The sequence below is a fragment of the Nothobranchius furzeri genome, chromosome 6 (genome assembly GCF_043380555.1).
Source record: "Nothobranchius furzeri strain GRZ-AD chromosome 6, NfurGRZ-RIMD1, whole genome shotgun sequence".
NCBI lineage: Eukaryota > Metazoa > Chordata > Actinopteri > Cyprinodontiformes > Nothobranchiidae > Nothobranchius > Nothobranchius furzeri.
In genome coordinates, this window is record NC_091746.1 from 39,207,973 (window position 1) to 39,221,772 (window position 13,800).

At 40.6% G+C, this 13,800-nt stretch overlaps 1 protein-coding gene across 4 annotated transcripts in view; it reads left to right on the forward strand.

The window, feature by feature from the left end:
- Positions 1-13,800, forward strand: part of pi4kaa (phosphatidylinositol 4-kinase, catalytic, alpha a) — a 58,730-nt gene that overhangs the window by 35,812 nt on the left and 9,118 nt on the right. For 2 of the 4 annotated variants that reach the window (XM_015975132.3, XM_015975139.3), the window contains exons 25-43: positions 401-525; positions 614-695; positions 765-848; positions 1,242-1,331; positions 1,554-1,673; positions 1,983-2,075; positions 3,607-3,763; positions 3,881-4,008; positions 4,132-4,290; positions 4,374-4,525; positions 6,556-6,663; positions 8,310-8,530; positions 9,246-9,401; positions 11,908-11,987; positions 12,064-12,263; positions 12,592-12,679; positions 12,760-12,927; positions 13,021-13,074; positions 13,146-13,266. In XM_015975132.3, the coding sequence (XP_015830618.1) occupies positions 401-525; positions 614-695; positions 765-848; positions 1,242-1,331; positions 1,554-1,673; positions 1,983-2,075; positions 3,607-3,763; positions 3,881-4,008; positions 4,132-4,290; positions 4,374-4,525; positions 6,556-6,663; positions 8,310-8,530; positions 9,246-9,401; positions 11,908-11,987; positions 12,064-12,263; positions 12,592-12,679; positions 12,760-12,927; positions 13,021-13,074; positions 13,146-13,266 (2,386 nt within the window). The remainder of the gene's footprint in view (positions 1-400; positions 526-613; positions 696-764; positions 849-1,241; positions 1,332-1,553; positions 1,674-1,982; positions 2,076-3,606; positions 3,764-3,880; positions 4,009-4,131; positions 4,291-4,373; positions 4,526-6,555; positions 6,664-8,309; positions 8,531-9,245; positions 9,402-11,907; positions 11,988-12,063; positions 12,264-12,591; positions 12,680-12,759; positions 12,928-13,020; positions 13,075-13,145; positions 13,267-13,800) is intronic. The other 2 variants (XM_015975145.3, XM_015975152.3) reach the window with 1 other exon arrangement.

A 13,800-nucleotide genomic window follows, 5' to 3' on the forward strand; every position in this document is an offset into this window, starting at 1 on the left:
AGAGGTTTCTTCAGTGTGACTTAGGTCAGATTTGTGCTCACATTTCTAAAGGAATGTTCTTCTCTCTAGTCCAGTCGGCAGTGTAAATGACCAACAGTTGCTGGACAAAATGAATCAAGATAAGAGTCTTTAATAGAGTTGAAGAGCTTCATATTGTGCTGCTGGAAATGGTATTTGCTGCTTTGCAAACTGGGTCATTCATGCAACAGCATAAACACTAAACTGGAGATAAACACTTGTGCTAATCCTTTTAAATTGGGCCATGAGATTTTAGTTTGGCAGCAAGAAAAAAGTGTCATTTAAAATTTCAGATCTTTCAGGAAGCACACTGGCTAGCCAGGCAGTGTTTTTTTTTTTTTTTTTGGTTGCAACAAAAGACGATAAAATGTTCTGTTTTCAGTCAAAGACCAAGTCCCATGAAGAGGAGCTGGAACGCCATGCTCAGTTCCTCCTGGTCAACTTCAACCACATCCACAAGCGGATCCGCAGAGTGGCTGACAAATACCTGTCTGGTCTGGCTGAAACGTGAGGACAAGTTCACACCACTGACTTCTCTATATTGTGATAAATTGTGCTTTATCAGTTAGTCAACCCCCATCCCGTCTCTCCTCAGGTTCCCCCACCTGCTGTGGAGCGGCCGTGTGCTGAAGACCATGTTGGACATTCTGCAGACGCTCTCACTGTCCCTCAGTGCTGTAAGTGATGGATTTATTCATCAGAGTGACATCTGTCAGTGAATACCTGACTCCTATTATTTACTACAGGATATTCATAAAGACCAGCCTTATTATGACATCCCAGACACGCCGTACAGAATCACCGTCCCAGACACACATGAAGCCAGAGAGGTACGGTTCACTTCTTCAACAAAATGAAGTTGTTTTGTCACATCTCCCACAGGTGACTGAAACTTTCCTTTGCTTTCATCAAAAACAAATGTTACTACATAAATTACCGTTAAAATGCTAAAATAACCATTAGAAAGAAATGTCGTGCATTTATATGATACAAATAATAATAATAATAATAACCGAGGAACCCAGTGAAGGTATAATCACTGTGATGGATTATTCAGAAGGGTAATTGCAGAAGGAGTAATTGTTTTGCATATCCTTTTCCAGGCTAGAGGAACATTTACTCCTCTGATTGGTTCTTCTGAGGGAAAAAGTCATTCATTTACATGTAAAACCACCATTAATAATATTAAATGTATTACATTAAGAATGTTTTTTGTCTTGTAGAGCATCGTGAAGGACTTTGCTGCACGATGTGGAGAAATCCTTAAAGAAGCTATGAAGTGGGCTCCATCTGTCACGAAATCCCACCTGCAGGTGACATCATCCAACATGTACTTCTGTATCCTGTTATGAAGCATAACAGCTGATACTTTTAGTTGCTAAGAGGCAAATGTGGTTTATATTCTAATACAATGTGTTTGTCTTCTTTCTGAATACAGTAAGCAGATTCAGCTCCACCCATAGAACATAAGTGTTTTATATTAAACACACATAAAACATGGCTCTAACTCCGGTATATTATCTCTGGTCTTTCAGGAGTACATTAACAAACATCAGAACTGGGTGTCAGGTCTCTCCCAGCACACCGGCCTGGCCATGGCTACTGAAAGCATTTTGCACTTTGCTGGTTACAACAGACAGAGCACCACTCTGGGCGTGAGTCACACACACCTGATATAGTAACAGCTGATTTATGGTCCAGTTTGATTGAAGAAGTGTAAAACAGTTATTTCAGCTTGATAAAGACTACTGTAAACTGTGATCTGAGATTTGAGGCAAAGTTATAATCAATGAAGAAAAAGTACAAGAATAGAGCCCTGTGGGATGCCACACTGGGATCATCTGTAAACGACCTTTTGATAAACAACCAAAGTAGATATGGTTACATATATAATAAAACAGTCTGTCTTCGCACTGAGTAACTCAGGTATGAAACCTGTTTATTTTCTTTTAATTCTCTGTTAGTCCACTCAACTGACTGAGAGGCCAGCATGTGTAAAGAAGGACTACTCCAACTTCATGGCTTCCCTTAATCTACGGAACAGATACGCTGGAGAGGTAAACCCATTTAGTTCCAGTTAGGGATGTTCCGATCACAGATTTTTGCTCCCGATCACATTTCCTAGTCATTTGATTTTAAGAATCTGCCGATACCGCATCCTGATCCGATACTTTACAAATGCATTAAGAAAAAAGGAGAACATGCTAGAGTTGTCCTTTAAGTTTTGTAATTATTAATGTTTCTTTCTTTCATTAATTTTAAAGCCAACGTTTGCAACCACAAACAATAATCCAGTGTGATAAATATACTGCCAACTTGGCAGCATTGCTGTCTGTAGACTATTTCTTGGTTTCTTAGTGTATCTTTTTAGTGTCGTTGGCTAAGCACAATTGCAGCAGCCAACTGAGCAGGGTTGTTTTTTTAAGGTGGGGCATCAGAGTTGAACGCAGCACTACCTTTTCCTCCTGGTAAATGCCCAGTTTGCACATATTACACATGTTTATTACACTCCCTTTGCTGTTCATTTAAAAATACATCCAAATTATAGACATTTTCTCTCTCTTGGGGTAACTACTGTACAATGCTCTGTGTTAACTAACAGTTACATGTTATGGTGTGTGAATTCCCGGACTACCTTAAATATTTGGACTTACAGCTGTCTGTGTCTGTGAAACAGAGAATACTGATGTAGAGGAACGTGTTGATTTTAAAACTAAGCCATTGTTTTTTCATTATAAAATCTCTTTCTAAGGATGATTTTTAAAAGTAACGTTTGTTGTTTTATATGGTTAAATCTGTTTTTTTCCCCTCACCCATTCTGATTTCCTGAAAATTACGTGATCGGACAGTTCCAATTCCAACAAGTCTACTGTGTAGTTCTTTGTTTTTGTTATGTCATGAAGACTACAGACCCACGAATAATGAGAAACCAATGAAATATCAGACGATTCCATCAACCTATCTACTGATGGAAAAGGTGTCTCCATAAACTTTTGTTACAGGCATTGATTTTTTGTGCTTTTTAACCAGAGTCTGAGCACTCATCCTGTCACACGCAACAGTCATGATGTTTGTAAGCATCAAATTATTAATTATAGCTCACCACATTGAAAAATCTGTATCTGAGCACATAGCAGCAAAGGTAAAAACCATGAAGGAATGATTCAGCAGATGTCAACAGCAGTTAGAAAAACAGCAGAGCTATATTTTTGTGTTTAGTCAGTAAAATGCGCTATTTGTTCACACAGAGAGGGACTTAACAGTTGCACTGGAACCCACCATTGGGCATAGCTATAATTAAGATATAGCTAAGATTTTTGATCTTCGTAATAAATTTGAAGGCTGCAGCAGGATTTTTACAGATGAAATAGTTATGTAAATGTGTAATTCAATGCTTTATCCACTGATTTGTTGCTCTCTTTTACTCACAGTCAGTACCGATTGTGTTATTAATGGGCACAAAGAGTGTGGAAATGAACTTTTCATTTGAGCTAAACTGCACATATGGCTTGTGGACTTGCTTAGTGATCAATATTTATCTCCAGCTGCTCTGATTCTATTCCTAACATTCTTCTTTTGTTCCTGTAGGTTGCAGGTATGATCCACTTTGCCAAGGCGGTCCGGGGCCAGTCCGATCTGAGTCGTCTGATGATCAAACAGATGGGAGAGGCTCTAGACTCTGCTCAGCCTGAAGCCTTCACTGAGGCCATGTTCAAACTGGCAGCGTTGCTCATCAGCAGCAAAGGTTTTGCATGTCTTCTCTGCTTTTCTCTTTTGAAGCTGATCCACGTGCTCACAGATGCTCCTGTTTTTAGATGTTACAATTTGTTTTAATTTTTTCAACATGATTCCTTATGCTTAGATTGGGACCCTCAGCTGCTGCACCACCTCTGCTGGTCACCCCTTAAAATGTTTACAGAGCATGGCATGGAAACAGCCATAGCCTGCTGGGAGTGGCTGCTGGCAGCACGTGCAGGAGTGGAAGTCCCGGTACACTGATGATTTTACTCATTCTTGTTTTGTCAGTGTGTTTTTGTCATACACACACACACACACACACACACACACACACACACACACACACACACACTCAGTCTCATTTTTGTTTCCTAGTTTATGCGAGAAATGGCAGGAGCATGGCAGATGACTGTGGAGCTGAAGATGGGCTTGTTCTCAGATGCTCAGGTGGAAGCTGACCCTCTGGCTGCATCAGAGGAAAGTCAGCCTGTCCCTTGCCCTCCGGATGTTACCCCTCACCACATCTGGATTGAGGTCGGATAATAATCATTGTTCTGGAGGTTATCACAGTTATCACATCTCTGTTTTGTTTAAACTCAAATGTTTTTTTCCCCTAGTTTCTGGTCCAGAGGTTTGAGATAGCAAAGTATTCCAGTGTCGATCAGGTGGAGATATTTTGCAGTCTGTTGCAACGCTCTCTGTCTCTAGATGTTGGCGGGGCAAAGAGTAGTCTCAACCGTCATGTGGCTGCCATCGGACCTCGCTTCAGGTACCACACATCTTTCAAATGGGTTGTAAACCGTGGCTATGTAGCAGTACATTTATTTACACTGCACTGCAGAACCTACACAGATCTGCAAACGAACCAGCTTTTAAATGCAAACACAGTCATGGAACACTCACCCCTCCCATCAGGTATCTTTGCTTTCATCAGAACCAGTAACCCACACTGCCTGAGGAAACAAGAGAGTGCTAAACACTAGTCACCATTTTTAGGTCCAAACATCTTTTGTTTGTGACTTCAAATGATGAACAGAGGACCCAGGGAGGTGCAGTGATTCGACGAAACTGACAACAGGATTGTCCAATAGTTGCTTTCAGTCTGAATGGGACTGAATGCAGTGGTTGGGAGTTGTTGTTTTTTTTAAGATGGAGGTCATCTTCCCCAGCATCCTCCTTTCACACATCTCCTCAGCTGTATACAGTGGGCAACCCAAAACCAAGCTAGCGTTGTGAAGAGGCATGAAAGAAATGTTTTGAGCTAATTTGTTTCCAGATTTGCTATAATGGCTTTAATACAACTAAGGGATACTTAGCAACTTTTTCCTATTTTTAAATCATATTTCTGAGCCAGTATGTGCTAAAATGACCAGAATATTCCACTTGCAACTTCACAGTTGCCAGTCTGGTCTGTTGGAAAAATTGAACTGAGGTACCTGATGCTGCGATCTGGTTTCAGCATATTTCCTGCATGTTTAGATCATAAACACAGCTGATTTGTTTAATTTACTGATGAATCATTCCTGTAGACACTAAGGCTGAACAATTTATTATTAATTATATTGCAATGTTATAAAATGAGATTTTCTAGTTGCAAAGGATACTATTTGATTGGTCACGAGATCTGGGAAGGCCATGTGACTTGCGAGCACCTCAAACAAGGCAGGGAGAGAAGAAAATGCTGCAATTTAACCTTTTATTAAATGGCCTCAGGCTAGATTCCAACGCTGCACAAAGTTTGGTACCAAAGAGGTCTAGCACATCAGTTGTGGGGAATTATTATCGCTATAACAAAAGAAGATGCTGCGCAGCGTGAGGTATTGTGCAGAACCTGCCATGCTACTGTTGCTACATAACGAGGTAACACAACAAACCTTTATCAACAACTAAAAAAAAACATCCCACCACCAGACATGAGAGTTGCATGGCTAAAATGCTAGCCACCAGTGCTACAACTTCCAGTAAACAAACTTTCAGCCGACGGAGATCCCTGACAGAGCTGTATAAGAATAATTTATGTATAATATGTTATTTTTTTCTTGCGTTAGCTGAAAAATATGAGAAAAGCCCCTTAAAAGAATAATTGGGAATTAAAATGTAATTGCAATATTTAAGAAAAAGAATTGCAATTAGATTATTTTCCTAAATTGTTCAGCCCCAGTAGACACTAAGGAAGGCTGGGAGATGTTTCAGCTGTTAGATCAAGGTGTTAAAAAGACAAACGCATCGCCTATAATTTGTTTCTACAAATGGACACTAGGGGGTGCTAAAAGCAAGACAAAACTGCCTAGTCTCCCTTTAATTAGGGATGCACCGATACCAGTATCGGTATTGGTAAAAGTTAATCGATATCAGGAACCAATACCAATGCAATTGCTTGAAAATGGCTTCACTGTAACTTGTTATTTCTGTTCGCCTAATGTTTTAGTTTTGTGATGATTTTTATTCATACATTTTACTTTTTATATAACTCACAGTCTTTTCCTGTTGAAAGCAGAGAAGAAAATAAAATCTGTATTCCAAATCATTTCATTTTTTTGTGTGGTAGAAGTATCGGTATTGGTAATCGGTATCGGCGAGTACTCAGATCCAAGTATCGGTTTGGAAAAGGGGATATTGTTGCATCCCTACCTTTAATCTTAATTTTCTTTTATTTATGTTGCTACAAATAATCTAAACTCCTCTACGGTTTGGCAACATGAACAGTAAGGAAAAGCTGGATGCAAGATTTATAAATTTATAAATGTGTCTAAGTGTGCCTGCCTGTGTTCTTGTTCAGCATCTTGGTCTGTGTTATAGGTTGCTGACTTTGGGCCTGGCTCTTCTCCACTTTGACGTTATTCCCAATGCAACTGTAAGAAATGTGCTCCGGGAGAAGATCTATTCCACAGCCTTCGATTACTTCAGGTGCCAATTCACACACTGTAAACTAAATAAAGTAACATCTTGCATTTCAACTAACAGCTGTATGAAAACTTCACAGTGAAATCTAAAAATACATTCACAAAGTCAAAGGACTTGCTTTATTTGGAGGAATTCGTATATCCAGCTGCCTTTCAGCCCAAAGTTTTAAACTGAGATAATCTTTTGTAGACATTATCGAGATATGATGAAGTTATTATTGTTTTGCTCGTAAATTATTGCAAGAATTTGTGTAATCTTTTATCTCTGATTATTTGCTGTGACTGACTTGCATCAAATGAATGTCTATTAAACTGACTGAGTCATAACAGACAGTGCCATAGTCTCCCCCTCCCGTCAGGTCAAGAGTCTGGGTGTCATCCTCGACAGCTCACTTTCTTTTCAAGCTCACAGTAATAACATAATTCGGTCAGCATATCCATCTACGTTCCATAAACCGTCTTTGCCCCTCCCTTACCCCTCACACTGCCGCCATTCTCGTCCACAGCCTCGTCACCTCCCGTATTGACTATTGCAATTCACTTCTTCATGGTCTCCCCAACAAACTCCTTCATAAACTGCAACTGGTCCAGAATTCAGCAGCCCGTATTATCACCAGAACCCCTTCCTTTCACCACATCGCCCCGGTTCTCCAGCAGCTTCACTGGCTCCCAGTTAAATTCAGGTCCATCTTCAAAATTCTCCTCCATACCTTCAAAGCAATCCATAACCTCTCTCCTCCATATATCTCAGACCTTATAAGTATTCACACCCCGTCCCGTTCTCTCAGATCTTCTTCTTCCATCCATCTTGCGGTTCCTTCTGCCCGTCTCGCTACCATGGGGAGCAGAGCTTTCAGCCGCTCTGCTCCTCGTCTCTGGAACTCGCTTCCCCCAGACATCAGGAGCATCGACAGTTTTACCCTTTTCAAAACAAAACTCAAAACACACATGTTTAAATCTGCCTACAACCTCTGATTTTATTGAACTGTTTCTCTCTTTGTTTTTTTTCTTGTTTGGGTTTTATTATTGTTTTATTGTGTTTTATTAAGTGTTTTCTGTCTAGTGACCTTGGGTGTTCTGAAAGGCGCTTTTAAATAAAAATTATTATTATTATTATTATTATTATTATTATTATTATTATTATTATTATTATTATTATTATTATTATTATAACTAATTGTATATTGTCCAAAGTTGATGGTAGCTGACATGGCCATCTTGGGCTCCAGAAGCTATTTAGCTGCTGATGTACATCCACTTGTTACTTCTGAGACTTTCATTAAAATGTACATAGTGGTTCATGAAATATTTTACTAAAAACCACAGACACAGGCAAAAACATTATCGCTCACCTGTTGGTAGCAAGCAATAATAATACTGTCAAATAATATTGCAACATTTCTTATGTATAACAAAAAAGCATCATTCACAGATGCCTAAAGCATCTCAGAGGAGCCTTTAAACGATGTGAATGCTTATATGGTGCATCACAGTAATCTATCATAGAGTGTTTTAGAAATGTAAGTAATAAACTCACCACCACTGATGGTCTCAAATCCTAAAGCTTGGTTAGATCAGATGAAAACTTCTCCGCATAAATAACTAACTCAGCCTTTTATAATCTAGTAGTTCTCTGTGGTCTTGTTTCAGTGTTGCTCCGAAGTTTCCCACCCAGGGCGACAAGCATCTCCGTGAGGACATCTGCATTGTGACTCGCTTCTACGCCAGCATCCTGTCAGACAAGAAGTACCTGGCAGCATACCAGTTGGTCACACCTGGTGAGCTTGGTACTACCCCAGTCCCGAGTACACTCTCTGCTGGGATATTTGGATCGCTTATTGTGTCCAGCACTACTCCGATTTCGATCTTAAGTAAGCGCAAAGTGGTGGAGATCCGGCTGCGCTGCAGCATGGACATTCTGTTACGTGTGTCAAATTTGGCACTGCTTATCCTCACAGTGCTGCCTCTGTGATAAACGTTTTCACCTAACTGTAACTTTTAAGAAAAACATTTTTTTTCTCTTCCTATTTCTTTTTTCTTTCCATTCTAATAATCTGTTGCTTATGTTTATTGCAGCTGTGAGGAAAAGCACAAATTTGTCAGCAGCGTCAAGATGCATGATAATTCATCAGCCCACTCATCTGCCCCTCCCCCCGCATTCCTCTATCGATCAGTTTTTGGTATCAAATAAAGAAACCACAATGTGTTTTTCTTCCACCTCGGAAAATCCTATCCTCCTCATTCCTGATGACCCAGTGAAAAGACATGGTCTCATTGTCATAAACATCAAAGCGCTTCAGTTAGAGGAGTTCTCAAATCACAGATCCTGGATCAGATTTATCCAAGAACTTCTGACCAAGTGTCAGTGGTCTGAGGCACCTTCTACCTCCATTTATCTCTATCTGGAATTCCCTGCTTTCAAATGCATGACCATCACAGCAGAAGAAGACTAAGTTAAACAAGTCATCACGCTCTTCAGACAAATCTTCGTCATTGATCATATAAATGTTTATCACTGTTGAGAAATCCTGTGAACAGTACTGATTCAGCTCTTTTAACAGAGGATTGGTTTGTTTATCTGAGCAGATAATCAGGACGCTTGCTTGAACAGTCTGTCGGTGATGAACGCTGCAGACCTGAGGAGCAACGTAGACTCCAGCGCTCGCTCCCAGCAGAGTGGTCAGGGGTGGATCAACACATACCCGCTATCTAGTGGCATGTCCACCGCGTCCAAGAAGTCAGGTACAGCATTGCTTATGCTCAAGAGTAGGGCTGGGCAATAAATAGAAAATGTATCGTTATATAGAAATTTCTGACTCTAACCAAGATCATTTTTCTCATGTGAATAAATTCTGTAATAAAAAATGAAAAGATGTGTGTAGGTTGGTGACATTCATGTCACTTTAAGAAGCTGCATGAGAGTCACATGACAACATGACTCAACCTAATACATGTGGCAGCCCCATCTAGTGGACAACTTTTGTTTTTGCGCATACATGTAGTTATGTTTATTTATCGTGTTCAAGGTGAACTCCTCAATATGCCGTGATATTGATTTTAGGTCATATCGCCCAGCCCTGCTCAAGAGAGAAACACGGTCTTCGCTTTTTATATCTGTATTCACCAATCTAAAAGGTCTAGCAATGCTCTAGCAGACACATGACAGGAGATGGTGTGCACAATCCTCTAAAGATCATCGTCACTCATATTTTTAAACACATTTGCAGAGGTGTTGATTAGGAATGAATGCCTTTTAAGTCATACTCCGCGGATGAAAAGCTCGGATGCGCCTGTTTCAGGAACTAGAAGTGAACTAGTTCAGAGCTGAGCACCAGACTGCAGGATTTGGAGTCTTATTTCCTGATATTTGGACATCTGGCCTCTGATTGGAGAACGGCAACACAACTCTACCAATGACTCTGTTTGCTCAGCATTGTTTATGTTTTATCTCCACAATCCTAAAGGAGTTCTGCTGTGTTGTGGAGTAGCTAATGTTAACAGTTAGCTTCTACTAGCTAAGACATGCTCTGCTGTCTCCTGGACGCTAAACCAATAACAGCCTTCCCTGTTGTGAGTCAAGATGGGTGAGTCCATAAATGTTAAAGAGCAAACTGCAGGATAGAGACTCCCATGAACCAATTTTTAGAGAAACATAATAGCAACTCGTTTGAAACATTTTTTTACACATACTTAAATAATTTAGGATTTTAGAGTCATTTTTGTGACGTTATTATTATTATTTTTTTTTTTGCCAAACTTAAGTCACGTCCGCTGAGGGGGTCCTGTTAGCTTAATCCAGAGAAAACTATGGATTCTAATGCGGCTCTATCACAGAGGAAACTTTTAATTGTTTATAATTCTACTTATGATGGACCAAAACCATAAAGTTACGCCCCAGAGAGCAGAGGCAAACCAAAGGGAGAAAGCAGAGAGATTGGAGAACAGCTGGTTAGCAGCAGTTGCGTTAACGATGCTAGCTTAAACTCGTGTGCTAACATCACGTTATTGTACCGATTACTATCATGTACCAGACAATGAAAATTGTATCGGTCAGTTAATTTTATATTAATACTACTGAGTGTCTGTCAGCTGTCTCATACTTGTTAATATCTGTTCATGTAACGTAGTTTAGCGGTTAGAGAGAGAGAGAGAGAGACGCCTGTGATCCGGTTCTGGAGCCCATGCGGGCTTCTGTGAGCTGGATCTGACCCAGACATCAGAGAGCCAGTCCAGCTGGTATTTTTAAAAGCTGCATATGATCCTTTGCTGATGGAGTAGGTTGCTGATGCTCCTAATCTTTTAAGATGCTGCGCTAAGAACTGGATTGGGTAGAGTCATGTGACTTTTTGTGGTCATGTGACTTTACCCCATCCAGTTTGTAACATGAAAGGAATGGCAATGAGGAAATGGAGATTGATTCAAATGTTGAAGCAGTAAGCGGGTGAAGCAGGTTGTGGATGGCAGCAGCGACCAAATCCAAAATGTTTCTGAAAGATTTTTGTGGTAACAGGCTTCTCCTCGACCATATCTATCACAGTCGTCGTTCCCTTTAACTGCCGCTGTACATGTAGTTTCTGAGTTATTGTCCATTTATCGTTATCGAGGTGAAACGATCTTTATTTTGAATTGAGGCCACATCGCCCAGCGCTAGCACACGCATAATAAATCTTGTGTTTCTTCTATTTTTTGTACATTGACTGTTGTATTGCTAGTCTATTCTTTACTATATTTGAAGAAGGTGTGTAAAACAAGCAACCTACCAATGAACCTAATCTACAATGTACCATTAGGGCATTGGACAAGCAGCCTGCCATAAAGACATAGTTTCTGTTTCCATATCTGCATCAATGAAATATGCTAAAGAAACAAGATGGCACATGGACTGGTTAAACGAGTGATCCACACCTTTAAGATTGTTGTATCTGTGTCCAGCATGACCAAGTTGAAACATATTTTATTTTGAGGATTGAGTAAAGACTTTTAAGACAAGATTAGCTTTTTATGTGTGTCGTATATAGGACTCTACATTAAAGGCTCTGGAAATGGATTATTATAGGCCTTTGTTTTTATTGTCAGTCCAAATAGATTGTACTATTTGTAAGACAGTGGTGTCCCATCCTTGTCCTCCAGGGCCGCTGTCCTGCATGCTTTAGACATATCTCTGCTCCAACCCACCTGATGTGGTTGAATTACTCGTCCAGCATGACAGAATTAACGGTTTAACTTTCTACATTTCTGTTTTTCCAAGGCACGTCCAAGAAGAGTAATAGAGGAACGCAACTTCATAAATACTACATGAAGCGCCGCACTCTGCTACTGGCATTGCTGGTGAGTCCAAAGAAAGCTTCTGATTATAAGTGTTTGTTATTTTCTTCTGTTTCTGACTCCTCTTCTGTTTTGTCAGGCCAGTGAGATCGAACGCCTGACAACATGGTACAACCCCCTCTCCACTCAGGAGCTGGCCATCGCCACAGAGCAGTCAGTGGAGACCAGCATCGCCAACTGGAGGTCCAAGTACATCAGTCTGACTGAGAAACAGTGGAAGGACAACGTCAATCTGGCCTGGAGTATTGCTCCTTACCTGGCTATGCAACTACCAGCACGGTGAGCTATCTGCATGAGACTGTACCACTTTCACTTTACGGGTTAATGTATCTTTGCCTTTTCTGTAGTTTTATGTAGTTGATGTTTTCTCAGATTCATTCAGTGTAGATAAGTAACTTATTACATAGACAGGATCTAGATGTTTGGAGTTTGCTGTAGTTTGTTCCAGAACCTAACTTGATACCGAAAGAACAAAATCATGTAGAGAAGAGAAATAGACAGCAAAAATAAAAGATCCAAAAAGCATGGACTAAAATTGAAAAGTATACCAGTCGTATAATCTCAATAAAACATCTTATTGCTTTGTGATTCACTTGTTGGTTTTCAGGTTTAAAAATGATGCCATTGTTGCTGAAGTGACTAGACTGGTCCGACTGGAACCTGGAGCGGTCAGCGACGTACCCGAAGCCGTCAAGGTGTGACCACTCAGGTCTGCAGCTTGAGAAATCTCTCATTTTGACTTTGTAGCTAAATCTTTGTCTCCTCTGTTCACCAGTTCCTGGTGACGTGGCATACCATTGATGCTGACTCTCCTGAGCTGAGCCACATCTTGTGTTGGGCTCCAGCCGACCCGCCCACCGGACTGTCCTACTTCAGCAGCATGTATCCTCCTCATCCCCTCACTGCTCAGTACGGGGTTAAAGTGCTGCGCTCCTTTCCTCCTGTAGGTCCCATACATGCAGCATCTCAGAGGAATGTCCTTGTTTTATTTTTCAGCATAAGTGAGTATCAATAAAAAATGCTTTTATCTTCCAAGGATGCCATCCTGTTCTACATCCCTCAGATTGTGCAAGCACTTCGTTACGATAAGGTGAACATAAAAAGCTTTGCGTTCTTCCCAACTTGTCTCAAGCCCTCATTAACCTCTCTCGTCCTGCTCAGATGGGTTATGTGAGAGAGTACATCCTGTGGGCGGCGCAGAAGTCTCAGCTTCTCGCTCACCAGTTCATCTGGAACATGAAGACCAACATCTACATGGATGAAGAGGGACACCAGAAAGACCGTAAGTGACCTTGTCGGAGTCAAACACAGTTTTGTCTAACAAACATGTCATAGTATTCTTTTTAAAAAGTACTTTTATATTGTTATTATAATTATTATTATATCAAATAAACAATGTAAATGTTCGATGGTTACAACAAGAGGAGTCGGAGGACTCCAAAGCACTTTACACTACATTACAAGACATCTTCAGACGGACTTCAATTTGTCTTGGTTTTTATTGTGATTCAAGCTGCGGTTGTTAACTTTTTTAACAAGCTGCTCTTAAAGGTGTCTGTCCCCGAGCAGTCTCTGGTGATCTGATCTCCAGCTCATAAAAGAGAGACCTGTATGACCTGAGAGAAGCAGCGCTCCAGTTTGCAGTCTCAGCCCAGTGTTTACTTTCATTTTCAATCCAGTTGCTCGGCCAGAGTGCGGCAGTAACTCCCTAATTCATCGTGACACCTCCCTCTGTTGCGCCAGGGCGCAATCGTCGTCTGGAAGACAGATAATTATCACAATATTACTACCAAGCGAGATGGAGCGAATGCCGCAA